The 26678-nt window shown below is 53.4% G+C and overlaps 8 protein-coding genes across 8 annotated transcripts; 2 read left to right on the plus strand and 6 right to left on the minus strand.

Annotated features, from left to right (window-relative positions):
* Positions 1–355: 355 nt before the first annotated feature.
* AYO20_07992 (hypothetical protein) lies at positions 356–2230 on the plus strand (the record flags this gene model as incomplete). The annotated part of the gene is made up of 1 exon (XM_022646275.1): positions 356–2230. The coding sequence occupies one exon, from the start codon at positions 356–358 to the stop codon at positions 2228–2230; it is 1875 nt and encodes a 624-aa protein (XP_022497800.1).
* Positions 2231–2996: 766 nt separating this feature from the next.
* On the plus strand, positions 2997–3938 carry AYO20_07993 (hypothetical protein; the record flags this gene model as incomplete). Its single annotated transcript, XM_022646276.1, has 1 exon — positions 2997–3938. One exon carries the CDS (start codon positions 2997–2999, stop codon positions 3936–3938), a length of 942 nt encoding a protein of 313 aa, XP_022497801.1.
* Positions 3939–4949: 1011 nt separating this feature from the next.
* On the minus strand, positions 4950–7453 carry AYO20_07994 (hypothetical protein; the record flags this gene model as incomplete). The annotated part of the gene is made up of 2 exons (XM_022646277.1): positions 4950–5700; positions 5892–7453. 2 exons carry the CDS (start codon positions 7451–7453, stop codon positions 4950–4952), a joined length of 2313 nt encoding a protein of 770 aa, XP_022497802.1.
* A 1284-nt stretch (positions 7454–8737) lies between these two features.
* Positions 8738–10309, minus strand: AYO20_07995 (hypothetical protein; the record flags this gene model as incomplete). Its single annotated transcript, XM_022646278.1, has 1 exon — positions 8738–10309. The coding sequence occupies one exon, from the start codon at positions 10307–10309 to the stop codon at positions 8738–8740; it is 1572 nt and encodes a 523-aa protein (XP_022497803.1).
* A 2541-nt stretch (positions 10310–12850) lies between these two features.
* Positions 12851–14263, minus strand: AYO20_07996 (hypothetical protein; the record flags this gene model as incomplete). Its single annotated transcript, XM_022646279.1, has 1 exon — positions 12851–14263. One exon carries the CDS (start codon positions 14261–14263, stop codon positions 12851–12853), a length of 1413 nt encoding a protein of 470 aa, XP_022497804.1.
* A 399-nt stretch (positions 14264–14662) lies between these two features.
* On the minus strand, positions 14663–15425 carry AYO20_07997 (hypothetical protein; the record flags this gene model as incomplete). Its single annotated transcript, XM_022646280.1, has 2 exons — positions 14663–14809; positions 14901–15425. 2 exons carry the CDS (start codon positions 15423–15425, stop codon positions 14663–14665), a joined length of 672 nt encoding a protein of 223 aa, XP_022497805.1.
* Positions 15426–17130: 1705 nt separating this feature from the next.
* On the minus strand, positions 17131–18123 carry AYO20_07998 (hypothetical protein; the record flags this gene model as incomplete). Its single annotated transcript, XM_022646281.1, has 4 exons — positions 17131–17171; positions 17239–17586; positions 17647–17787; positions 17856–18123. The coding sequence occupies 4 exons, from the start codon at positions 18121–18123 to the stop codon at positions 17131–17133; spliced, it is 798 nt and encodes a 265-aa protein (XP_022497806.1).
* A 3456-nt stretch (positions 18124–21579) lies between these two features.
* On the minus strand, positions 21580–24265 carry AYO20_07999 (hypothetical protein; the record flags this gene model as incomplete). The annotated part of the gene is made up of 5 exons (XM_022646282.1): positions 21580–22609; positions 22675–22790; positions 22841–22873; positions 22925–24168; positions 24226–24265. The coding sequence occupies 5 exons, from the start codon at positions 24263–24265 to the stop codon at positions 21580–21582; spliced, it is 2463 nt and encodes an 820-aa protein (XP_022497807.1).
* Positions 24266–26678: the final 2413 nt, after the last annotated feature.

Here is a 26678-nt window from a genome sequence, read left to right on the forward strand (position 1 = left end):
AATTGTTGGACATTGCCCATTCCCGCTGAACGGAGTATTCCAGTAATTAGCTGGCCCGGTACTTTGCCTCTTCATTCCAACATCATCCTGCATTGGTTCCAAAACACCACCCATCATATCTGCACCAGCTGAACACCGCCGTCATTCATCACTGAGGCGCAGGCTCGCTTCCTGACCAATACCTGTGGCCACCTCCTGCGCAGCCAATACCACCTGCACACCCTCGACTATTTATGTTGCAGTCGAAAACTACCTCCCGATCAATCCATTCAGCGGTCCGCCCTCTGCCGCATTGCCTGCAAGTCTCAACGCGTCTCAACTGCTTGGCCAAAACTCTGCGAAGCTGCAATCCAGTATGGCTACTCCCAACTCCAAAGCACCACTGTCCAATCCCGCGAACACTCCTCCATCTCGTCGCAACCCCAACGACAATAGTCCCAACAGGCCAGGGGTTGGAAGTTCTGTACCAGCAAGTACAGGAACCGGCCTTGCACGAACTCCGTCGCTCCGGCAGACCCGTCCTTTGAGGAAAACACCCAACCGAATGAGCACATCCTTTATTGGCTCTATCGATCAGGACCAAGAGGACGAAGAGGCAAAGTCGGCCAATGTAAAATTGATCAAAGATTTGCAAGAGCAAGTACAGCGCGCTGAGCAGGCGTCGGAGCGATACAAAAAACAATTGGAAGTGATGCAACAACGGCTGGATGAGACCTCGCAAGCGCAGATGGCGTTGGAAGAACGCGACCTACAAAAGCAAACAGAAAGGGACCGTTTGAAAGCGGAGATCCGAGACCTTAACAGACAACGCCGAGAGCTGGAAATTGAACATGAGGAGCACCAGCAGCTCTTTCTTCAAGAACGAGAACGACAGCTGAAGAAGGAGGCAGAGCAACAAGCCACCATTAACAGACTCAATGAAGCTTTGCGCTTGCAGGGCACTGAAAGGTTGAACGCAAGCCGAAGCGCAGGCATGGCTGAGTTTCAGGCGCCGGACGCAAAAACCGACGGAGATGGCTCTCGATCGGAACATGCGGCGAACTTGGCTCATAGCCTGCAACAGAAAGATGAGACAATCAATACTCTGCGCTTAGAGCTGGCCGAGGCACATCTGAAATTGACGCAACAAGAACACGTAGGAGACGGACGTCTCCTGGAGCTTGACCAAGCGATTTCAGAAATGAAGATGCAGAATGCCAAACTCAAAGAAGAAAATGAAAGCTTCCAGATGCTTTTGAGCGAGAAGACGCTCAAAGGCACGTTTATGCACCATGAACACACATACGACGAGCCGAGCGCCATGAGCACGTTGGCAGAGGAGCTCGAATCTAGCGAGGCGCAGGAGAGCACCGACGGTCTGAACGAGGTGTACAAGAAACTAGAAGGAGAAAATAAGTCACTGAGAGATCAAAACAAGGCTCTCACATTATACATCGACAAAATCATCGGGCGGTTACTATCGCACGAAGGGTTCGAGCATATTATTCAAGATAAAGATGATCCGCATCCGGCTCCCACAAAGTCATACACGGAGAAGGCATTGCCTGCAATACCAGATCAGCAAGCAGCCGGCTCCTCGACCGTGGCGGGGGTAGCTACCGGCTTGCTGCAGCGAGCGAGATCTGTTGTTTCACGGCCAGGGGCCAAAGCTCGGCCAATGTCTTATGCACAACCAGCGTCGACGGGCCCTACAGCAAATGAGAACCCAGATACTGCGCCCAGTATCCCTCTGAACCGCGGACATCGCAGAGCGAGATCTGATCAGGCGCAGGCTGACATGGCAGCTGCGGCAGTGGTTCAACAGATGAATCGTGGATCTCCCATGAGGACCGCTTCTGGAAATCCAATGAGCCCGGGCATTCGACCACTCAGCCCACAACTGCCTCAAGGACGCACATCATACTTTGGGGGCCCTTCCAACTCTACAACTACACGAACTCCATCTGCCTCCGGCACGCGTGGGGGCAGTTCTGCAAACAGCATCACCAGTGATTCACATAGCGACGAGCAACGGTCGACAACCGATGCTGGCTCGATGACCGCACAAATGAGTGGAGAGAGACAGGTTCAAGGGAGTATACCGGGAGCGGTGATGAAACAGAACCAGCTGAGGCCACTACGATTAGTGCAAGAGCAGACAGCATCTGAAGAAGAGATGCAGAAACGAGCGAACAGGAATTCCGTTTGGGGCTGGTTCCGGGGGAGCACCATTGAGACTCAAGACGAATAAAGAGCAGTTTAGCTGAGGATGGACATGTAAGTGGATAGACTCTAGACTAAGCCTTAAGACTTTGGAATGACAGCCCTGGGCGGGCCGGGGAACAATCCAAGGATGACGAGTGTTACAAGAAGCATCGAGTTCGAGATCCTTTCGAGTGGCTACACGTTGTCTGACCGTGGATTGGTGCCCTCTCCTAAGAGTAATTCTGCGTGGATGAGGAAATCAGCATTTGTCAGACGTAAGTCTTTTTTCGAAGGTGCGGCTTTGCCCAATGTGGGCATCCGCTTCCCGGTACGCCGCCCCGAGTCTTTTCTGACATGCGCGAATTCTGTGCTTCGTCTGTTCACGACTGCGCTTTCTGCCATCCAATTCGATGACCTTTTCTCCATGTCGCTCTGGTTGTCTCCAGTATCTACCCCTTTGGCGGGCTTCTAGGACTCCACTTCGACCCATTCCCACCTCTGCGCGCCATTTGACGGCGGTACAGGTGTAAGTTACGATGGCGATGCAGTCCCCATTGGAGGAATGGGCGGGGTGGGAAAAAAAGTTGGTACAACAAAGCAAAGGGCGTCGAGTCACCATTTCCTCCCGCTTCCCTTCAGCGTCTTCACCTTTTGACCAAACCGTCACGTAGATTTCGTGCTCCCTAAGATACTCTCTTGTTTTCCTTCTATCTCTTTCTTTCTGCCAATTCTACCACTTCAAGTGACATCGAGAACTTTACCCCTTCAGCTACATCTCGACACAGTCCCTCACCGCATCGACGTCGTCTAAAATGCCTGCCCAACCCAAGATTCATTTGGTCCGTCACGCTCAAGGCTTCCACAACCTGGGCTCTGAATTCCACTCTCTTCATGACCCCCACCTTACGCCTCTGGGAGAATCGCAGTGCGCCAACCTCCGAGAACGGCACTGGTCTCCCGAACGCCAGCAGTCACTGTCGCTGATCACCGCGTCGCCCCTCAAGAGAACCCTCCACACTGCTCTACTCACGTTCTTGCCAGCCTTGACAGCCGACGCCAAGTGCAAGCCTACCATTCTCGCGGTTCCCGATGCCCAAGAAACCTCCGATTGTCCCTGTGACACAGGCTCCGACGTCAGTATCCTGCAAACTTTCTGCGCCGAGCAGAAGTGGCCCGTCGACCTTTCGCTTGTGACAGAGTCATGGAACGTCAAAACACTGAACGGCCGCTACTCTCCGTCAAGCGAGGCTATCCAAGCCCGTGCAAGAGACTGCCGCCGTCTGCTCCGCCAAAAGGCTCGCGAATTGGTAGAGAGTGGAGACGAAAACGTCGAGATCGCCCTGGTGACGCACGGTGGCTATCTTCACTACCTCACAGACGACTGGGAAGACGCCACCAAGTTGTTTGGTACTGGCTGGGAGAACACCGAATACCGCACGTACCACTTTGAGCACGCATTCGACTCGGACTCGGACGAGGAGGCGTTCTTGATGGAGACCATGGAGAGCCGGAAACGCAGAGGCGTAGAACACCCGATGTTGGACCACGGCAAGCAAAAAGAACTGTTTCAGAAAATGGTGCAAGGCTGGGAGGGACAGGGCCTGCAGAATCCGAGCAAACTGTCTTCTGTGGGAGATGAAGAGATCATCGAGGAGCAAGAGAAGTCTGGCCAAGACCCGGCGGATGCAGAGAGACATGTCGCAATTGCGGATGAAGTGCAACCTCAACCAGCCAGTGTGCAGGTGATGGCTTAAGATCTGCCACACACCGCACAGAGGTATTATTGTACGGTGGAGGATTGCTCAACAGAAATGGAAGTGTGCCTTGTTACCCGATATTCGGGACATTCGACGGTACACGACTTGGATTAGATTCATGGCGGCACACTCCGACAGAGAAAAGGAAGAATGGGAAAGAAGACTACCCGGATCGATCTTTTGGGCAGGATTCTCTCTTACTTCCTTATCCCTTCGATCCTCACTCGCTTCTGCCGGGGTCATGACCTGGAATTGCACAAGAGGACAGGGACGGGCAACAATGGAAGGGAATGGGATATTATCGATTATCGATTATCGATTACCCAGCCTCTTCGTGCTGGTTTGGAAAGCATGGCGATTGGGGGGCTGGATTGGGATTGGGATGGGGATGGGATTGCATTCATCATCGCTAGAATAGACTTTGAACACCACCCATAGAGCATAGACCTCACTCGGTTCAGCTCAGCTCAACTCAGCTGTATTAGAATGTTAGAACACGAGAACATTAGACGAATGAATGAATGAATGAATGGAGAAGTACATGGACCCGGTAGACTCAAGCGTCAGAGTCAGAGTCCGAGTCCGTGTCAGAGTCACGAAATACACACTTGTATCGTTATCATTATCATCATATTATCCGAATGCGAATTCAGATCCCCAATATCAAGTCCAAAACTCGAGTCTATCTACTTATCCGTACTCGAAGGCTTTCTGCCCATGGCCTATACTCACTTTCCTGCCTTTCTCCCTTGCTTCTTTTCCCGCTCGCGTCCTTGTCCTTATCCTCGTCCCTGCCCCTGCCCCTGTCCTTGCTCTTTGGATATATCTTTCGTATCTTTTATGTATATGATGTATAGACATATACTCTCATATCCCCTCTCGCGCACGTCCCATCCTCTTTTGTCAGCATATCACCTACCTACCTACCTACCACTCTACCTGCCCTCCCTCTCTATCTACCCACCCGCCTACCACCTCCTTCCTCCGGACTCTGGCCCTTTGTTCAGGTCAGCGCACACCAAACTCCGTCTCCCGCCGCGACCGTGCACCTCCACCGTTGTCACCGTCGCCATACTTCCGCTTACACATCACGCCCAAGTGCCCACTCCCCGCGCGCAAAAAACACACCTTTTGCGCCGGGTTGCCCTCGCCGCTGGTGCGGCGGTCCGGGTGGGAACTCGATTTGGATTCGTGGCGTTCGTAGAGCTGCAGGAGCGGGGATGCGGTGTCGCCGTCCCCATCATCATTGTGACGACGTGAGGGAGATGATGATGATGATGAGTCGTTGAGCATCTTCTCCGTGACGAGGTGCCAGAAGGTCGCGTTCAGGGGGGATGAGGCCGGCCAGGAAATTCCCTTTCCCTTCTCCTTTCTCACTCCCTCCTCTCCGTGTCCGTGTCCGTCATCGTCATCGTCATCATCACCGCCCTCATCCGCGGTAGAGATCGAATATACCTCTCGCGTGTCGTACTCGAATTCCCAAACTGGCGTCGTCCACCCGAGGCTGTTGGATATGTTTGCAAAGTACGTCTGGGCGCCCATGACGGAAAAGGTCGCCGCGTCGACTTGATAGACGCGATAGCCCGAGTTGAGGCCCGTCAGGGGCGTGATTGACGGACCGATGTGGCCGATCTGGAGCGGTTTGGTGAAGTCGACCTGCGTCGTGTCGCGGAGGGTCTTGGAGTCGGAATTCGAACGAGCGACGAGCGACGAAGGCAGGTAGTCGTAGAAGATCTGCACTTGGTCTTGGTGCGTGTGTCTGTATGTATATGAAAGGAAGAGAGTGAGCTTGGTAGTTTCACGGTACTTTTCACACAGAAAGACAGAGAGAGAGACACACAAACACAGACACGGACAGACAGACAGAGATACAGAGGCAGGGAGGCAGGGAGGGAGGGGAATATCACGTCGTATCATGACATGATCTGACAAAGCCTTGGACAAACTCACCCAAAAAACACCGCCGCAATTGTCGCCGGCGAGAAACGCCTCACGATCGAGTAAAACAGGGCCGTGGGATTCGGCATGCCCGCGGAGCCGTCGTACCCCGAGAGCACATGGGCGATGATCCACGCGCGCTGACCCTTCCGCTCGCACGCCGACAGCTCGTCGGCCACCCACTTGAGCACCCCGCTAGGATCCGGGTCCGTCACGTTCCAATAGTTGAAGATGTTCTCCTTGTACCAGAAGTCGGAGTTTATGGAGATAATCCGCAGGCCGTGCGTCGTGGTGGTCGCGTACGCGCCAAAGTGCGTGGCGGCGAAGTCGGCTTCGGAGTCGTTGAGCCACGCGTGGCCGGAGGGGGACCACAGCGACGCGACGAGGTCGTAGTTCCACTGCAGGGCGTTGCTGCTCCGGTTGGTCGGGTCCGGGTCCATGCTGTGCGGCGTGTTGAACCCCACGGGCAGCGTGTCGTGGTTCCCCAGCGCCGTGTACACGGGGATCCTGTCGCCCAGGAGGCGCTTGAAGACCTTGAACGTCACCTCCTCCTCGTACGCCACGTAGTCGCGAGACAGCAAGTCCTCGGGGTCGTGCGAGACGATGTCGCCCGTGAAAATACTGAAGGAGAGCTCGTCCATGTCGACAAATTTGGGCATCTCGACGAGTGCCGACAAGGCCAAATCGGCGGGCGAATCGCACAGGAACGACCCGAATCGCGACGCCGGGATGGATGCGTTGTGCGAATCGGTCGACAGGTCCTCGTTCACAGAGTACGGCCGGCAGCACATGTAGTTGGAACAATTGCTTTCGGACCCAATGTCGTAGCGCGGGTCCAGGTGCCAGTCGGAGAGATGGAGGACGTTGAAAGTCCGACCAGAAGGCTCGGGGGCCACGTTCGCCGAGTCTGGCTTGGGGTCAAAGTACAAGTCCTCATCGATCAGGACCGGAGGCTGTTGCTCACAGAACTCGTAGTTGATGGCGCACCAGTGCTGCATGTCGCCCGTGGCCAAGGTCATCTTGGAAAACAGCTGCGCCATATACGGACCGTAGCCGGCGCCGACCTCGCCGCTGAAATGCGACTCGCAAGACGCCGCGCGCAGCTGTGCCTTGAACGCCGGCACCGCGTTGCACGCCCTGACGAGCACGTTGGTAAAGATGGCGACTGGCTGGCTGATGGCCGCGACGCGGAGCACCTGGCCCGCAGCAATGCATTTCGAGCAGTTGTCCGGGTAATAGAGAGTGTGCAGGATGGAGAGCAGCTCATTTAGGATTGACTCCTCGACGGCCGTCTCGCCCAGCGGGGTGATGGCCTCTGGCAGCGGCGATCTCCTGTCGTACGCAGGGACCGGCCCTGAGCCGTTGTAGTAGAGCTTGATGACATCCTCGGCGATGATATTGGTCAGTTTGGGATTCAGTGCCTCAGGAGAGCCAGCCAGGGGCGCTTGAGCCGAGGCCGGGGAGGTTGCAAAGGCTGCTGTGACAAGGGAAGTATGTTTGAGGATGGCCCAGTAGCCCCATAGAGCGCCGACGAAGGAGAAGAGCATGAACAGAGGTGACAATCTCGTCGACATGTGCAGGGCTGTGGACAAGACTTGGTGGCTGGGTCTCTCGGTTGTTATCGTGACAATAGCCTGTAAAGACAGGTACAGCGAGAGGCCATTCGAATAGAGTCAGTCATGCGGGTCGACAGCGGGATGAGTGTTGTACTGTAAGAAGATGTTGAATGGTCAGACGGTCTGGACGTTTGATGTTTGAGGTTTGACGAATGCGACGGATACGATGAATACGATGAAGTCATATCGGGATCCATCTCCGAACCACCGACAGTTGATCCACAATTACAACTAGTACATACTAGTAAGAGGACATACGAGTAAGAGGACATACGAGTAAGAGAACATACGAGGAGAACATACGAGGAGGAGAACATACGAGGAGGAGAACATACGAGGAGGAGAACATACGAGGAGAACATACTAGTAAGAGGATATATATGCTCTTTCGCAACACTGTATGTTAGATTGTAGACTGTAGCTAACAGTCTCGTCGCATTTGTGAAGCATTCAGTAATGTGTCGTGTAGCCTTGCATCGCATCTGCGTGTTGACTGGGGTCAGTATGGAGGCATATGTACCGAGTATATAGCTAGTTGTATGTACACGAATCCCAGGTTCCCATTCCCCATTTCCCATCCTCTCCTCATACCATTCGAGGAGCGATTCCCATAAATCCATACCAAATATCGCGTGGCATAAAATCACGTAGCAAAGCATCGCAAAGCAGAGACGTAAAATCTTTTTTGATCGACTTTTGTCGCCACCCATGCCCGAAAACCAGGAGCAAGAAAACAGACAGATGACCGCCCTCGAATCCCTCGTCGAGACCGCGGCACCTGTTTTCCCTTGGTGCCGATCAGTGATCAAGAACCGTGGCAAAGCTCAGAGACCAGTGCAGATCCATCCAATTCCCAAAAAAGCAAGACAAACACAATATCGCTCACGATAGCCGACCCAGGTCCTCGGTTGTAGTTGGAGGACACGCAGTGGGAGGGGGAACGCAGAAACACCCCTCCCAATATCTGCGGTAATAAGCAAAGACATAGAAAAACAAATATGCCGCCCAGGATGCTCGTGGTGTCGAAGAGGACAAAATGCAGCCGAAACCGATGCTGGGCCAGGTGGGAGGGGCGTCTTTCCATCGCCATTGGGCTTCCAGTCAAGGGGTGTTTTGGCTGATACATAACCCCCAGATTATTCCTTCTTGTCTCGAGAGACGTGGAATAGAAGAGAGGACCACACCATTCTTCGTGGATCCCTCCTTCTCGTTTCCTGTATTTTTGGTGAACCTCTTCCACGCTCAATGCCCAAAGCTCCCAACCCAGCTGCCACTGGGCCTCACAATGTCGATGGGGACGCTCCCCACCTGGAGGGCCGGGCTGAGTCCCAGTCCTTTCTCACCGCCGTCAGCGCCATCTCGACCGACCTTCTCGCTGAGATCCTCATCGACCTCGAGATCAAACGCCTCGGCCGGTTTCCCATCTCTCAAAGCCGGGCTCGCGAGCTCTTCGTCGAGCTCGAAAAATCCAACCCCGCTGCCACCATCCGCGGCACCAATCAGGCCGCCGGAAAACCCAGACTCGTCGGGGGAAGAGATCAGGTGTGGAAGCTGCAAGGGTCCCAGCGAGGATGGATTTCCATCAAAGGCTGGGGATGGCGAGGACGTTGGGTTAGGACTCGCCAATGGTGAAGGGATAGGCGAGATGAATCGACCTCCCCGCCCTCTTCCTCGACGCCTGTCTTTCACGCTCAATAGTTTGGGACTCCCCTTGTCCCTCGCCTCACCAATTTCTTCGCGCACATGCTCGTCCTCCAAGCTCTGCTGTGCGGGTTCACCGTTCGGATCTTTCTCAGCCTCCAACTCTGGACTAGGCCCTTCTTCGTAGCTGCTACTTGGGTCGACGACTTTGAGATCCGCCAGCTGGAACATGACATGCTTCCTTCTCCTTCCGCCCCCACTGGCACTCCTCAGGGCACTGGGGAGACTTGCACTCGGCAAAATGGACGTGGATTGGGCACGCTTGGTCGCAACCACGGACGGCGAGACCGGCTGAGGAGGCAATGACTGAGATGATCGGGCCTGTTGTTTCAATACATTGTCCGCGCGTTCTTTCGACTCCGCATCCAATTGAAGCCGTTTCGTCTCCTCTTCCTCAGACGTCAAGGGTTGCGGACTCTTCACGATCGGGGTACGATCGCGTGATTCCAGAAGAGGCAGATACATGGGCGTGAACACCCCAGCGAAGGGATCGGACCGATCTTTTGAAGGCGTCGGAGTGGACGCAGGTGGAGAATGGCTCCTTCGCCGTGCAGGCGGCGGCGGCGTGGTCGGCCGTACCACGGCGTCTGTGGGAGAGCGGGATCTGGCACGAGTCAAGATCGTAGGCGTTGGGGGCGTTCCCAGCGTATGCAACGGCGGGGTGGTTTCTCCCGCAATATTCAATTTCTCCAGGGACAGAGTCGGGCCGCTCAGCGGGGGCGGTTTCTTGATGACCTTGTCACCCACCACCCCGTCTCTTCTCGCTTTGTGGGCTGACCAACCATTTACAGAGCCGTTCTGGGTCGAAGCCAGTAGATTCAGAGCAGACGTGGGCGTTGAGGCTGTCATCGAAGCCTTTGTGGGCGTGCCATCGGGAGCACTGTTGGCCCCGACCCGCGACCTCTTCTTATTGACCCACAACTGCTTCTCAAACTCGCGAAACTCCCGGTCCTTTGCAGCCTTGAACCTGGCCACTTCCTCGTCCAACTGCCTCCTCTTCTGGTCGAGGGCATCGAGAAGTTCCGAATCAGAGTCGCTAGTGTTGTCGGGCGAAGGGAGGGCGTTGGGCGGAATGCCGTTGATGCATCTCAGCTGCGCCGAGTTTCTGTACATGGTAAAAAAGAAATTCCTCCTCTCGTCTCCTATCTTTTATGCGTCGTGTTACGCCCCCGACAACAAGTCCTAGGAGATCAAAAGTGCCAGCATACAGAGACCAGGTCACCGGGACGGGAGGGAAAACAACTGGGAACACATGAATGCAAATCCGGGGGTTTTTTCTCAAATCCTAGAGTTCGGCGAAAGGGCTCTGCAACGAGACAAAGCTGAGGTTCAACGGGACGATGTGGAATTTCGCGAGGAAACTTGTTACCCTCGTGTGCGCGTCTGTGTGGTTGTCTTCTTGAGTGAATGGTCAGGAAAGCACTGGCAAAAAGAGGGGCACCCGTTTTTTGTCAGAGATGCGGTTGGTGGCGGGTTTAGACGGAGACGGGCGGACGGAGAGGTGCCAGGGTCATCGACTTTGACAGGGCCTGCGTTTTGTGTGTGCGTGTGAGTGTGAGAGCGAGTGTGTGCGTGGAAAAATTGGGAGTTATGGAGAACGTCGCAGGGGTGAAGTCGGTGAGGGCGAGGGAGGGCGTCGTAATGAAGGCGGTGATGGAGTTTTCGTCCAGGGTGACACGTCAAGAGGACCTTGGGAGGGTTTTGTCTCACACATGGGACATGTGCAATCCTAAGACTGGGGACCAAAGAAAAAGCTTGTCGGGAGTTGTAGTTGGTAGATTGCTTAGAGGGGATGAGGCGAGGAGGTTACGGAGGAACGGTTTTGCGGGATTGAGTTCGATTTCGGAAATCAAGGGCTTATCCCAGGTTTAATCCATCCAGGTCGCCCGACAATTCGGGAATGTAGGTATCTGTGTGGGATGGCAAGATGGGTAAAGAAGTCACCCAAGAGAAGCCACTCGAGACTAGAGGCTAGACGGAGGAGGGGGTGGGTGGGAGGACAAAAGGGCCTTTTTTTGGCTGGTCGGAAACTTCTGCTTTGGAAAGAAGTCAAAAAATGATGCACCCCACTTTTTTGTGGTGGACGATACTGACCGAGTAAGTAGCCGAGCGAGATGATAAATGATAAAATATTGGGGGTGGACAGCGAGCGAGCGAGCGAGAGTGGGAGGAGGCAGGGATGGATCGAGAGCGTGGGCGTGGGAGGGGAAAAAGAAGCGACGAGGGCGAGGCGCACAAACGTGGACGTGGGCGTGGGCGTTGTTTGGCCCTTGCTTGTGGTCAGCTCTAGGGATCAAATAACTATTTCTGAGCCTCTAGGGGGAGAGGAATGGGGGGAGAAGGGGGGACAATTGGACGGGTACATGTACTTATTATGGACGACTACGAGGTTACGAGGTTACAAGTACTACTCGGTACTACCCATCAAAAGGGCCATGCATGCATTCATTGCATTGACAATCTCCAAACATCCACGGACAAGGGAGGGTGACTCGGTACCTCGGGAAGAAAAGAGGAAGAAAAAATCACACCATTCATGGGATCAATGGAGTAGCGCAGGCTGAGTCAGTCGGTCAGTCAGTCAGTACCTATACAAGTCAAGTACGAGGTTACAAGTTGGTCGTTGATTGACATACTGTGCTCTTACTAGAGGGCCGCTCCCAGCCTGCAATGATGCAAGACAAAGGAATATCTACTAGAAAGAACAATAGCCTAAAAAAATTGCAACAATGAAATGAACCTTGCAGTATCGAACGATGATAGACACAAAACGATAATGATGATGATGATCCCGGATGATTTATCGATTGGAGAAATAACCGGCTGATCATTCTGGGGTCCTCGAGGGACATGGCAAGATGGCATCTCATGAATGTCCAAACATGGGCAATTCGCACAAAGGCTTGAAAAAGGTCCAGTGTAGGAATTGGGAAATGATGCGCGATCAGATCGATAGACGATAGACGAAGCGGGCAATTATTGGCGTTTGGGTGGTTGGGGAGTGACTCCGAGAGGGGGATGCCCTGGGTACCTACGTATGGGGTTGGGGGGCAACTTGGGGGGTGTCACTCGGAGGGGGGTTGCAATAATTACTGACGCCTTACGAATAGGCTGCACTCGGACTGTCCCTGAGACTTCCCGAGGCAGGCTTCCAACTCACAAAGCCTCGCTCAGAAGAGGTTCCGAGGGGTACCGACGGATGCTGAACGGGGCATCTCTAGGCTTCTACTGTTCTTCTAGGGGCGAACTTGCTCAACTGTTCTACGCCTCGGCCTAATCATTCCGAGCTGACAAGAACCCCCCGCTTTACACGTGACGTCAAATCTCTCCGACAAAACTGCATGTGATCGATCCGATTTTCTTGTTTGAAAGAAAAATGGAGGCAAACCATCCACCCATCTTCACCGCTACTTGGTTACGTACTTGGCCCTTTTGGCTGAACTCTACAAGGGTACTCGAACTCGGTTCTGGCGCCTCCTCCATATCTCGGAATACCCCAATCAAGTAATGCCGTTTCATCGCCGACAATCGGACTCGGAGTAGAACACCGAACCTGAGAAGCCCGATATCATCAAAAACAACGACAGGTCAAGTACACGGTACTCTCTGTGCTTCCCGATTCCCATTGCCAATACCTCCCAATACTTGAGTCATTTAGACCGCTCCTCGTCCAGCCGCTCCTCTTCGCGCTTCCCGTCTCCGGCGCCGATACTGGCGCGAGTATTCCTCGGCTGGGTCTGTGTATCCGTCGTCGCTGAATCGCGGCCAGTTGTACTCGCTGAACTTGATTCTTCGGCCGTCGCTTGACAGAAAGCTCTCCTGGTTCTGCGCCGCCTCCGCGACAGTAGAACCTCGCGGGTGGGGTTGAGTATCGAGATTCACAGAGCTTCTCGTCACTCCCGGGATAGACGCTTCTCTTGCATATGCGGTCGAGTGCAAAGGGGAACTGGGTGACATCCATGCTCGATCTTCCACTTGCCCAGCCCTCTTGTCGACCACCGGCCTGTGGAGATTGCCCAGCACCGTCTTCATTTCGTCCTCCAAACCCCGGCCAGAAAATTCCATCGAAGGAATGCGTGGCTCCTGATACCGGGTAGAGTGATTAGCTTGTGACGGATCAGCATTCAGAAAAATCTCCTTGTGGAAATCCACCAGTGGCCACGCGTAGTTTTGACTTGGACGATCTGTAAGCGTCGTGCCCTCTCGATCACGAGTAGCTTGTCGTTGAGCCGAGTTGCTCCCGCCGTGTGCGGCCTGGAGAACAGGTGGAACCCCATTGACAAAACCCGATTGTAATGTAGGTGGAATATAACCAACGCTGCCATTCTTGTGCTTCGATCCAGTCGAGTACGCTTGGAACGTGACGGGGTCCTGCTTCTCAGTGTCTGTCTTGCCAGGATATGCCTTGAAACGAGGCTTGGGGCTTTCTTGACCGACAGGGATGGGCGTCGAATCTACAGTCAAGCTATTGAGCTTTGGCTCTGGCTTCTCCTCCGCAGACAATGTCGGGGTAGAGTCTAGCTCGATGCTATGTCGCACACCGGACCGGAATTGGTCAAAGTCATCTGGCGTGTCAATGCCAAAGAGACGACGCTCATATCGTGACGGCGCTTTCGTTTCAGGGACAAATATCGGGCTCATCGTGCGCGTCGAGAAAGTCGACGGAAGTGATACAAGGGACCCCGGGGCTCCGTTGCATATGTCTTGCAAGCTTGAAAAGCTGCTCACCGACCCAGATCCGAATGCAAGGTCGAACATGGCTTCTCGGTGTCCGGGTATGAACTCGCGCTCGGGCTCGGGGGTTGTTGACGGCTTGCTGCGTGTCTCTGGTTGGTGGGTTTTCGATCTACGAAATTCTGCGGTACCAGCATGAGTCAGGAACTCTTCAATCCGGGTCGCCGGTTCGTCCGACTCACTCTCAACCACGGACTTGAGGCACCCTCGACCTCGTCTGTCATACCATCCACGGACTGCTGCCGTCTTCTTGTGCGCCGCCGCCTTGAATCGATCAACGAATCTCGCCGTTTTTGCCCCTTGGGATTGGGTAGGATTGACTTTTTCACGCATGCTTGATAAGAGTGTCGGAGTGAGTTGGCGAGATTTGAGTCGTGTAGAAGAAGTCTGTTCTCGCTGTCAATTAGCTGGTCAGAGAATTCGTTGGGAAGCCGGCCGTAGACTCGGCGTCGCTGTCGGATTTATGTTATTGCTTTCTTAAGGCACTCCTGTCCTCCCTTTGTGTGGCGTCCAAGCCCCTGAGGCAGATGCCTTGGATCGAGACAAAGGCTTTGGTTTCATGGCACCCGACACAACGGTGCCTTGTCGCAAAGTAATCATGGAGGACAAAGGGGATCAAATTGTGAAAGCACAGCTTTGATTATGTCTTTGTCCTTGGATTGACCACTCCCCCCAGCTACTGCTTCAGCGATATCATGGATCCTTGTCGACGAGTTGACTCCGTCACGGCCCCTAGTCCATGGGAATGTAGCCTGGGACATGCTTTACTTGCTCGCACCATTTGAGGATCGACGGCCATCTGGAGAGTTCGAATTCCGCGTCTCCAGCAATATGAGTGTACGCAAAGAGGCAGACATCCGCCAAAGTGATCTGCGAATGCTGCTTAGCATGTATTGAGTCAGGGGGGAAGGCTAAGCAACGACATTGTTGAAACAGATCCGAGTCGAACAAAGAAAGCAATAGAACTCACGCTGTCGCCCACGAACCACCCGTGCTCGCTCTTTGCAAGGTGATCCTCCATACAATCCAAAACCTGCTCTCCCGCCGCGACCTTACCCTTGATCTGCGCACGTCTGGACGCTTCGAGCTTGTCCTCCCCAATAATGTATAACCAAAATCGGAGAGTTGCGATATTGACTTCGTGCTGGTTCTGTTCGAAGAACATCCAGCGCAACATCTCTGCACGCTGTAGCGGGTCCTGGGGGATCAGAGTGGCCACTTGTAGCGGGGACGACGATATGAACGCTGGGTCGGTGGCATCGGCGAGATAAAAGCAGGCAGCATTGCTTTCCGGCAGAAACGTGGAATCGCCAATCTGCAGCACGGGGATTCTACCAAAGGAAGAGACGGTGCGGAGGAACTCTGCCGTTCTTGTTTCACCATTCAGGATTGAGTAGAGGCGACGTTCCAGCGGTATACCCAGCAACGCCGCAGTTAAACGGATCTTGTAGCAATTAGCTGAGATGGGGTCTTCGTGGAGAGTGAACTTGTCCATGTCTGCAAGAGATAGTCTTGGAGTGCAAGCAAGTTCAGAATGGTAGAGGTAGGGTGACACGTAAGTTGTGAGGCAGCAACCTGCAAAAGTCCAGTACCCGAAGCACTCTGGGTCTTGAAAATGGCGAGAGTCTGTAGAGATCGGCTGCACTTACTGTTAGATATATCCTTGGATGAACGGTCATGATCTTGTCATCTCGGCGCTAAGACACGCCCTTCGGGATGTGCGTAGTTAATCATGACCAGTTAGACACAAGAGGCACTGCTTCTGTACGACCCGACCTATAGACATCTGGTATGCAACACCTGGAATCAAAATGCGAAAGTAACTGAACAATGCTGCTGTCGTCAAGCGTGGCAGTCCAGAAATTCTGTGGTGTCAAGGAATACGGGGTTTGACCCAAGAAGAGTCCATCAAACGACATATCGAGGGGGTGGGTGCTTCTCTTCTTATATCACCAGCAGTCCAGGGGAGGATGACCTACAGGCAAGTAGATCGAGGGGGTGGTTGCCTCTGACGCAAGTTGAACTTGGCCTGTACGATCGCATATGTATGTGATGCATGATGCGTCCGTGCTTTAAATGGCGCGGAGCGGAGGTTATGCTCCTCCCGGGGCAAAAGAAGCCGTGGTTCAGATCAACCTGCTCCCCATCTCTGAAGACCCTCACAGCACCTGATTCGTCCAGGATAGACCCCCCTCGCATGCTTGCTCTTCGTTCTTGCTACGGAGCGGGCCCCTTTGCCCTCTGGAAGACCCCTCCGCACGTGCATGTGCATATGCATATGAGTACTAAGGTACCAGGTACGGCGTCCTCGGTACTCCGGACGGGGGTACCTCGCACATACTTCAGTTTCTCGGTACACGTACTCGGTACCCGGAGTGCTTAGGTCGGTCGTTCGAAGGAGATGCATAAGTATGTACCCCCGTGCCTACCTACATGCTTCAGTTCTTAGTCGTTCGTAGCATAGACGCTATGCTCCTCGAAGTACTCCGTAGACGAGCTGTCGGAGAGTCGGAGGTTAGTTCCGTCCGTGGCTGCGTGGGTTCCTGGGTTCCTGGTCTGGTTCGATTCGGGTTTGGTGTCAACGGAGTGACTACTGTTAGTACTGTAGGTACCATAGCATGAAGTTTGATACCTCGGTAGCCAGCATTATTGTCCGAGCAACTTGTTTCCTAAATGGTGAGTAGCGGTAATTCCAGGATGTATCGATACAGCGGTCGTGGAGTCCAGCGGCGGAGATGCAGTTTGTCCATGTTGCATTCAGATCAAGGGCGGCAATGGAAAGTGAAGTCAGAAACTCTCCGGGTGTCTGTGCGCGCCAAAAAAGGGGGGAGGAGCCAGTCACGTGCGCGTACCATGGCTTCCAGGTACCGCAGACCGTGAACCACGGACCAGGCGTGCGAGATCACTTATTTAAAAAAGACGTAGTCGAAGAAGACTGCTAAAGATAAATTTCTATTTCATTTCCCAATCTTTTCTCTGGTCATCGCCTCTAGCCGTGGCACCGCCTGGAACTTGCACCACGTTCCTACATCCAAATCATTCATCCCGAACCAAGGAGGTTTTTCTACCCAACCGCCTTTGCTAAATCCCAAAAGAACTTTTTTTTTTACTGCTGAAAGCACGCTCTGGGATGCCAACAAGATTCTCAGCGAAGAAAAAAAGCTCATGATGGAAAGAAGGTGACGAGCAGAAAGACCTGTTTAGGCAATACCGCTGCCACCGGTGAGAGTGATGATTTGACCTAAAAGGGCAAGGTTAGTGATCAGCTGGCAAAAACACGACAACTAATGACAGGGGGTAAGACTCACCGTTGATCCATTCGCTGTCGGGGTGGCACAAGAACATGACAACCTTGGCAATGTCGTCGGGAACGGCGCATCGGCCAAGAGGAATGAGTTTGGCAATGCCGGCCTCGATCACCTCAATGGGGGTATCCTTGGTGGCACCGGGAGAGTAATGCCAGGCATTCTGGGCGAACATGTCGGTCTTGATACCGCCAGGGGCAATAGCATTGGCGGTGATGCGTCGTGGACCACCATCAGCGGCGAAAGAACGAGCAAAGCCCTCAACTGCTGACTTGGAGCCAGCATACAGAGCGTGGTTGGGAACACCCAGACGGGCAGCAATGGATGACATGAAGATGATGCGGCCACCGTCTGTACCGGGAACCGATTAGCCTAAAAGGGAATGCAAACAATGGACCCTCTTAAACTCACCGCTGAGGTACTTCAGGGCATGTTGACCGACGAAGAACTGAGCACGGGTGTTGAGACCGAAGACTTGGTCATACAGCTCCTCGGTGACATCCTCGGGCTTGGAGAAGGCTTCCATGCCAGCATTGTTGATGACAATGTCCACTTGAGCGGGATGTCAGCACGTGATCCCGGAGAGGGTAGGGAGGTCACGTCAAAAGATCTCGACTTACGCTTGCCAAAGTGCTTGATGGCCTCCTCGAAGAGCTTGGTGATCTCGGGGACCTTGGAGATGTTGGCTTGGATGGCAACAGCCTTGCCGCCGGCCTTCTCAATCTCGGCCACGGTGGCCAGAGCTGGCTTGGCCGAGCTGGCATAGTTGATGCAGACAGCAGCACCACGCTCAGCCAGGGTTTTGGCAAGTCCAGAACCAAGACCACGACCAGCACCAGTGATCAGGGCAACCTTGCCATCGAGGCGGATCTGGGATTGGCCGCTCATGTTTGTTGTGAGATGTTTTGAGGTTGGGAAGGGCGGGGGAGGGGGTTAGGAAGGGGCGGTGAGGACACGGATTGAGTAGATTGAGAGAAGGTTGACGACGAGGGTATCCGACAAGTGAATGACGGACAGTCTATATCAGATGATGACAAGCGATAATGAAGCACGAGTAAGGATGGGATGTTTGGAGGGGATGAGAATATAACTTATGTCTGTGAATGAACTGACCGCTCAAAGCAAGAGAAAAAGGAATAACGAGATTTTTTTCAATGGATGATATAAGAAGCACGAGGGGTGGGAAAAATAGGGGGCCAGAATCTCCCCTCCGTACTAAGGGGAGAGTTTGTTTGTGTGCACACGCGTGTTTGGTGAAGTGCGTGGCGGCCTCTCTGTGACTGACTGTTCCCGACACTAGGCCGGACTGCGACTACCCATGATAACTCGTACTATTGATTTTTCTTGCTACGCTGCCCGCAGAGCCCGCAGAAGCCCAAGTCGGTGAATCGGGCCAAAAAGGCGTTGAGGGAGGGGGAAGAGAGGGTCTGGCGACTCATGGCTGGCAGCCTCACCGATGGTTCGTGCCTGGACGGAGAGTAAAATGGACCAGTCGAGGTCTTTGCTGGTCACGCTGGCGAACCCAGCATATCGAGGCGGTGAGGATTGAACGATAATGTTGTTTGGACTGCGGGGCAGACCGCCACGCGCGGGAACGAGGGGCTCTCGGTCTCTGTGTGACAGTATTATTTAAACATGGAGGGGCAAATGGCAGCCTCACCGTTTTGAAGATTGAGGAGAGGATCTGCGGCGGGAGTAGAAAAAAAAAGGAGACGCATTGGGAGTGGATGGATGGCTACACAGAATTGTCGGACAGAAATAGAACGCGGACTTGGAAGAAGGACATTTTATTGATGGGGGAAAAAAGGTCACATTGACCAGAGATATAGGCTTGTTGGTTTTTGCCGTAGTGAACGGAACGGGCAATTTGTAAGTAATTATTAGCTGAGGAGAGAGGGGGTGAGAGAGAAAAGAACAAAAGTCGGAAGTCCGGCGAGATGTGCTCGGTACATAGTGCATTGAATCCAGTAGTGGTTCCCGGTCTATCTACAGGGTAGGTACTTCTCTGGCTACTGAGTAGTTGTTATCCTCCATTGAAGTTTGTGTAGAAGATCAATCAACTCATCAATCATGATGCCTTGACTTGGGAGGTCAATCGGTCTAATAAATCATGTCTCAGATTTCCCTTAGAAAGTTACCACGGCCGTATTCACCAGTACCACGCTACGTACCTTGGGTACTAAACCGTTGGTGGCGCCTAACCGTTTGTGGGCGTCAAGAGTCCGAACGCTAACGGCTAAACAACTGCTAGGTACTTGGTAAGTGCAGTAGTGCAGGGGTCTTCCTTCGTGCCTTCCCCTCCACCCCTCCTTCCCCCTGGATTCTTTAGCGCGCCCTTGTCCCTTGCCGCATCTCTTGTCGGCCCCTCCATCCCTCCATTTTTAGCAGCTCCTAACGCATCTATCTGGTGCCTGACAATTCGCCTCGTACTTGCCCGTTCTTGTTCAGTCTGGCGTCATTATTTTTATTATTGTCTGTTCGTCGTACTTTTTGCCCTAATGCCAAGTCCATCGTTCATATCGAGACGTTAGTTGGTCATTACCACTTACTACTCACTCCCAATTACCCTGGCCGTCTTCCGGTCCTGACTGCACTGCACTGCTCGTACCTGGAAGGGCATAAAATAAACAAGGCTCTGTCTGGGGTGGAAGTCTCGGACTTTATCCAGACACCCACGCACACGAACATCATCACATCGCCTTGCCAGTTCGGCCTGCCTGAGGCAGTCAAGGTTGTTTGTCACAAACTCCTCAGCTTGCTTACTCCCCTGTCCCCTTTCCAAACATCCTCACGTCTCGTCCTTACCAAGCGACCTACGTACTCCTACTACCACGAGGTACTATACCTCGTATCCAGAACAGACCCAAACCCAAACCGAGGGGAACTAATCAATCCCTTGTCAATTACCCTACCTCTTACTAAAACTCCGTAGCTCCGAACAAATCTGGCCGTGGCCCTGCCCTGTCCTGCTTTGCCCTGGTGGTCGGTCTCCCGTTCCCCATCTACGAACGAACGAGTATGTATGGACCGAGTACGAGTATGGGTATACATAGCAACGATGCTTTTACTCGCATGTCCTTGTATCCTTTCCGCATATGTACTCGGTAGAACACCCCTTGTTCCGGCCCCTACATACACCTATTTGTCTCCCCTTTTCTAAAACGAGATCCGCTTCAACGGACCCCTACCCAAGGCTACAATCAACTAACTAGTCGTAACTTGCTAAAGACCTCCAGCACCATCAACATTAGGCTTAGACTGCCTTTTTCCCCAGCAATTCCTTTTTAACGGCCTCGACGGGTATCAAATTTCCCAATCAGAACCTACGTCTGCCCTTTGTCCCTTGCCCTTGCCTGCCGTTGATTGGGGGAACGTACGAGTTAACCGCCGTCGATCTAGGGTGCGGAGACTGGATCGTTTTTTTGTTGTCGGACCCAGGTCTTGTCCGATTGCCCGACATATCTCGAACCCCCCCGTGGTTCAAACAGCCAATTGTTCGCTTTTGCTTCCAAGTTGCCTTGCTTCAATCAATCGACACTCATACCACCGAAACCTTGGTTCTGGCATCGCCCATGTTTGGGTCGGGTCCGTGATGCAATCGTTTCCCTTAGTGCCTCTGTTGGTGTTGTTTTAGAAAGGAACAAAAACCTCCATATGGTCTTGATACGTGCCCTGATGTCCCCCCCCTGCCTGGGAAGGTCCCGAAGGTCCGCTCTCGTCCTCATATAATTCGGGTCCGTCCCCCCCAGTGTCACTTGTCCCAAGTGTTCCAGAGTTTTCTGAACCTTTTCTTCTTCTAAATGTCCAATACCAACAACTACAAAGGAATCGAGACACGAAAGCCGGATGGCAAGAAACTTCTTCCAATTCATATCACCTGGATTGTATCTCCCTTGGTTTCCATTGACGCCGAACTAGATCCCATACGTACCCAGAAGGGAACACCTGCAACATGAAAGCGACGAGCGCCCAACGATACCTTCCTCCCACAATATATACCCGACAATCAAGATTTCTTCCCAGATTCCCGTTGACCACGTTCAATCTTCCCGGAAAAGTCAGATCTTCCCAGACAGTCAACGTACTGAGAACACCCCTGCAGCATATACCATTAGGATATAATATGTCCCGTCGTCTAGAACGCCCCGCAATGCTCTCATTAACATCATCCAAAGACATGAGACGTATATTCATCAACTGTACAAGAGGCGGAAACATCACGCCATATCGAGAAGAAGTGTGAAAATGGCGTATTAAGATTCCCAGGTGAGAGGGATACGTCCTGGACGACTTGGGTCCATAGCCCACCGGCCATCATCTGACGGGGCCGTGCTGTCGGACTTGTCACATGTCTCTCCAGCTTGACATGAAGACACGAAGTTTGCGCTTGATGCCATCTGTCAACCGCATCGACGAGTCATCGTCTAGAACCTCAATGCAGTGTTGCAGCAGGTTGCAAGGTACGTCCATGGGTGCAAGTGATCCATCCGATCGTGTGAGCATGGGAGTGCCTTCTTGGTATTTCATATACCGACCGATGGCCTCGTTCTCTGGTGTTAAGTCATCAATCGCAAATGGTCGGTCAGACTCGGCTGGACCATGCGTGGGCGAAAATCGCCCATTGCTGTTCGCCATGCTGGTGGCCCACCCCGTCAATGCCACGCGATATACTGCTCCTGCCCACCACGGCGGGCGGACGGCGTGGGGCATGGAGCGGATCAAACGCAATATTTGTCCACAATGGAAGAAGGCTTCTTCCGGTTGGTCTATACAACGCATCTGCAGCCACGATGCGTATCGGAATGAGCCAATAGCCACCTCGCGGCGAGCAAATTGCTCAATGTCCTTGAAGCTGGTGATGGCGTTGAGTGATATTAGATGATACATGATTAGGTTGGCACATGTCGTCCAACACGTGCCCTTGTTGCCTGCAAAGCTTTGTTTGCTGATCGAATACCAGTGCTGCAGCAAGGAAGATATCTCCTCCAATCGAGCTTTGGTGGCCGCCTTGGAAACTGCACGGGATGCCTTGGCGTGGTTACCACCGTCAGGTAGGCACGCAATAAATTGGCGTAGCTGGCATACTTGGGCCTGGATGGGGTGCAAGAGCAACCGAAGCTGCGTGGGCGAGAGCTCCTTGCCCGCCAGGTCTCCATCAACGAAACTGGTGAAGAAGTCTCTGACCGACGCTGGACTCCCATATGTCGACCCATGGGCTCTGTCGAACAACTCAAGCCAGTCCGCTGCTGTCTCAGCGTGCCAAAGATCATCAGAGTCGGGCATAGGCGCATGGAGATTTACGATGGATAATAAGGGAGTGGTGTCGGAAAAGAGACTCATCTCCTGATCGACGATTACCCATGAGTGAGCGAGCCTTTTTTCTCCTGGTCAGCATGATACAACGCCACGGCTGCTCCTGACCACACGGGAACAACTCACCTATGTCTGCCTTCGTGCTCCTTCCAGTCCTCCCAGGCTCGTTCGGGATCCTGCCTTCGGCTTTCAATAGTCGTCGACCATTCATCGGACTCAAGCATTCCAGAATGTGCCAACATCTGGGAAATATCAGCAAGGGTCATACTTCATCAGGGAGAGAAGAACTCACTGCTAGGTACATGCCGCGTTGGCCCATGGCCATCTATGAGCTGTTAACAATAAGATCAAGCAAAGTATCCGGAACCTAACTTACGTCCATATGCCACTTGTCACCGGACCATGCAGCCAGACAGGTGAACAAGAGAGCAGATCGGAGCACCAGAGTCTCACGTGCTTGGAGCACATCCTTTTCGATCGTGTCAAAGAGTGAGATTCTGCAAGCTTCCGTCAAGCCACTAGCAAGGTATCGTGCCTCGACCGTGGCTGTTGCGGAAGCCCCCGAGGCGACCATCAGCAGGATTAGAAGGCTTGCAGCCTTGCTGTTACTTGATCCCATGAAGACATTGGGGTCAAGTCGGCCGGCAGGAACTGATGAATAGTAGGGCTCATATCGAACGACGTAACTCCTCAAGAAGTACTGCATCACGTCTGGGGGTGGTAACATCAAGAATGCATCACGGCTGGAGTCCGGGCTCGATGGGGTGTCTTCCCGAGCTGCGTGATCTGCCTTGTGGATTTCCAGCGCCTTGTGGAGGAAGCTTTGGGTGATGGCGAGCAGTTTCTCGCGAGACCATCCTACGATGGGTTCAGTCGCAATTTTTCGTTCTGTGGCAATGTCCAGGGAAGACTCATCCAGCTGAGCCGTCCACGCCGCCCAGGTTGCCTGATTACGGAGTGTCTGAGCAAGGCCCTCCAAGTAGATGGAGGCCGTCTTTGGTGGGGCAAAGGAATATTGTTTATCGACTCGATTGCACTGAAAGAAAGGCCAGGCGTGATGGGCGGCCAACACGGCATCGGGCTCCTGCAGACCGCTGGTGGTCGAAGAGCTGGACGGAGAGAGGCCGGCTGGGGGCCGGTACTGTAAATGGCTATGAGGGCTTTCCAGGTCCATCCGCATGGGAAAGGGTGTGGCTCCGTCCGGTATCTGAATCGGGAGAGGCATATGTGTTGGGGTCGGAATTCCCATCTTACTATGCAGAAGGAATTGATCTGTGTGGTCATGCATCATGGCTGGAGGAGGGCTCATGAAGTCGGTGAGCATGTTGGTAGAGTCGAAATCTAGCATACCGGGTTGGGCACCGCTCATGGCTAAGAAATGACTCTCACCCTCGTGGTCGTAGGGGGCTCCGTGCATTTGTATAAAGTTCTCCATATGCGGCATATTGGGCATCATTGGAGTGATTGGGATAGTCAGCTCTGGGGGCGTTTGTGTAAAGCCGGCTCTCAACATCCGTGGCTCTATATCTGCGCCGAACACAGCTGGGGCAATTGGTACTGGGTGATTTGTGTCAGGAAGGCTCATCCGGTGTTGAAGTACGGGACGAGGGCCCATGCTGTCTGTGATAGGGTCATTTAGTCTCCGGCTCCCGTACGCGGAGAGAGGACGAAACGTACTGGGAGAAACTCCATTGACGCCCGGAGAGAAGTGAGACATTTGTGATACATGGAATGAGGCGGAGGAATGGAGAGCACGCTCTGAATGTGGGCGAGGGAGAGGGTTGCGTCGATTGGGATTGTGGGAGGAGCGACGAGTGGCTCGGGACTGGCACACAATCTGTTTGCTCACACATCTTGAGCATGGGACCTGTGATATTGGTTGTCAGAACAGGTGATATGCCAATAACGCACAATCAGACATTCGCTCTGTATGAGGCTCTGCAAGGCTGGGTATGCGAAGCAGTCCCACCGTCGTCGATAGCCCATTGGATCACACCAGCTCTTTCTTCCCCTAATGCCCTGGAAAAGACGTCTGTTCTCACGAGTCTGACTGACCTTCTTGTCACATTTTGCTTTCGCTTTCGCGCAGTGGACGCAGGCAATCGGCATGCGTTCTGTGGGCGAGTCCATGCTGCTTGGACAGGCGGAGAGAGAGTCGAGTATAATATGAACAAAGCCTGGTGTTCAGGACGGCATACAAGACATCCGTCAAGTGTGCCTGTGGGGTATATGCGAGAGTGTCTCACTCTTTCTTCGTCAATGCAAAGCGAGGGCGAGTGGCCTGGAGTCGAAACCTGACGAAGGTAGGAGGCTCATACAAATTGGGGCGGCGGGTTGACGGTGAGGTTGAAAACAAATTAGCATTATCTGTAGAGGCTGAGACGTAACGATGGAGAGACGGAACAATTGCCAATTAGGGGGGCAAGCGAATGTGGAGGGAATTCCAACGAGAGAGTCAACGAGAGGCGAAATAATAGCAGTGTTGTGAGCGAGCGTAAGGATAAAGAGAAAGACACGAGCATATATAACGAGGAGGAAAGACGCAGTGGACGCAGTCAGATGCAACGATCGACGAATTATGGATTGGGTGGATGGAGACACCATGAGATTCTCGAGAGAGAGAGTTTAGAGCATCAGGACCACGAACACGAATCACTAACCACTCAACTGTGAGTGGGCGCGGTAAAAAAGTTGACCAGGGACAAGGAAGGGGCAGGCAGGGCTGGGAGGGGGGGAGGGGGTGTGAGAGAGTGTGTTTGTGCAGATAGCTCAGGGCACTAATCCCGTTTTTCTTGGGTGCGGCTTTGTGGGTGACTCGCTTGATGAATGGTCACAGCCGCAGCCCTTCTCCTGCAGGCGGGCTCTAGGTGGGCTGGGAAAGTGGGTTAGGTGGGATGTTTAGGTGTGAGTGGAGGGCATGGTGCGTAGTTGAGCTCATAGGGCAGAGACCAACAATTACCGTTTCTGTATGTTTTCGCCGTAATGTCCAATGGTATCAATACAGCAATACCAGGTGCGTATGTTCCCCCTCTCCTCCTCCTTCTTTCACTCTGTATGAACTAGCCTCTGCTTGATCTGGCGGCGGCACCAGGCCTAGGCTTCAGCTTGTCGATCTGTTCTGGGAAAGCAAGAGAGCCCAGCTTTGGGTACTTGAGTGGTTTGATGACGGCATGCATAACGCTCCACCTGTTCGAAGGGTTCTCTCTCTTTGTTGTCTGGTCTGGTCTTCGCGAGGCCCGATGTTTCTCTCTGCTCGATGCACATGGTTGCGCCGTCGCTGTGGTTGTTTCGTAGGGTGATTGGGAAAGACAGGGCAAGCGATTGATGGTGACGTTGCAAGGGAGCTCATGCTCTTTGTGAGAGATGGGCGCAGGAGAGGGCGCAACCAGGCTTAGGCTTGCCTTTCCTTTCGGGCGAATGCCCCCCCGCCAATAGATTCGGATTAATTGAGACCACCAACCCAAACCAGGCAAAAGGGATGCACGCCGAGAGTGCTTTTTGGGCGTTGGAGGGTTGATTATTGGTGTGCCCGGCCTAAAATGCACCCCGAGAATGCAGCAACCACACAACCTGGAATGTCTTGCTGGCCATCCGCCCCTCGCCGTATCCTGCGCCTGCGCCCTTGGCCCTTGGAAACTCTCCCTCCCTCTTCTCTCCCCACCACACCTCTCACCCTCTTTGGCTACTGCAGGCTCTACTACCGGCAGCATCATTCGGAATCAAAGGACAGCCATCTCCGCCCTGCACCCTGCAGCTTGCGGCATGCGGCATGCAGCATGCACCCATCGTGGGAACGACAGAGTTCAATTGTCACGGCCCGAAAATAGCATGGGGGCGATTCTTCACCAGGCTCCTCAGGCTCCCTTCTTCCCCAATGCGTCGAACCCTTCAGCTTTCCCATCTTCGCTGCCCGAAAGCGTCAAGATGCGAGGTGATCATATGTAAGGGTGGATTCTCTTGTTGGCTGTTTGCGCGGCCGCTTGCCTGTTCACAGACAACTACAAAGTCCAGGGTAATTACGAATGCGAGGTGGATAGTAGTAGTATCCTCGAGTGTGTGGACTGATATTCGCCTGTTTGTCTCCTCCTGCCTTTTCCCATCAATCCATGACTAAACCATGTAGGACTATC

The sequence above is a fragment of the Fonsecaea nubica genome, assembly GCF_001646965.1.
Source record: "Fonsecaea nubica strain CBS 269.64 chromosome Unknown Scaff59, whole genome shotgun sequence".
NCBI classification, from domain to species: Eukaryota; Fungi; Ascomycota; class Eurotiomycetes; order Chaetothyriales; family Herpotrichiellaceae; genus Fonsecaea; species Fonsecaea nubica.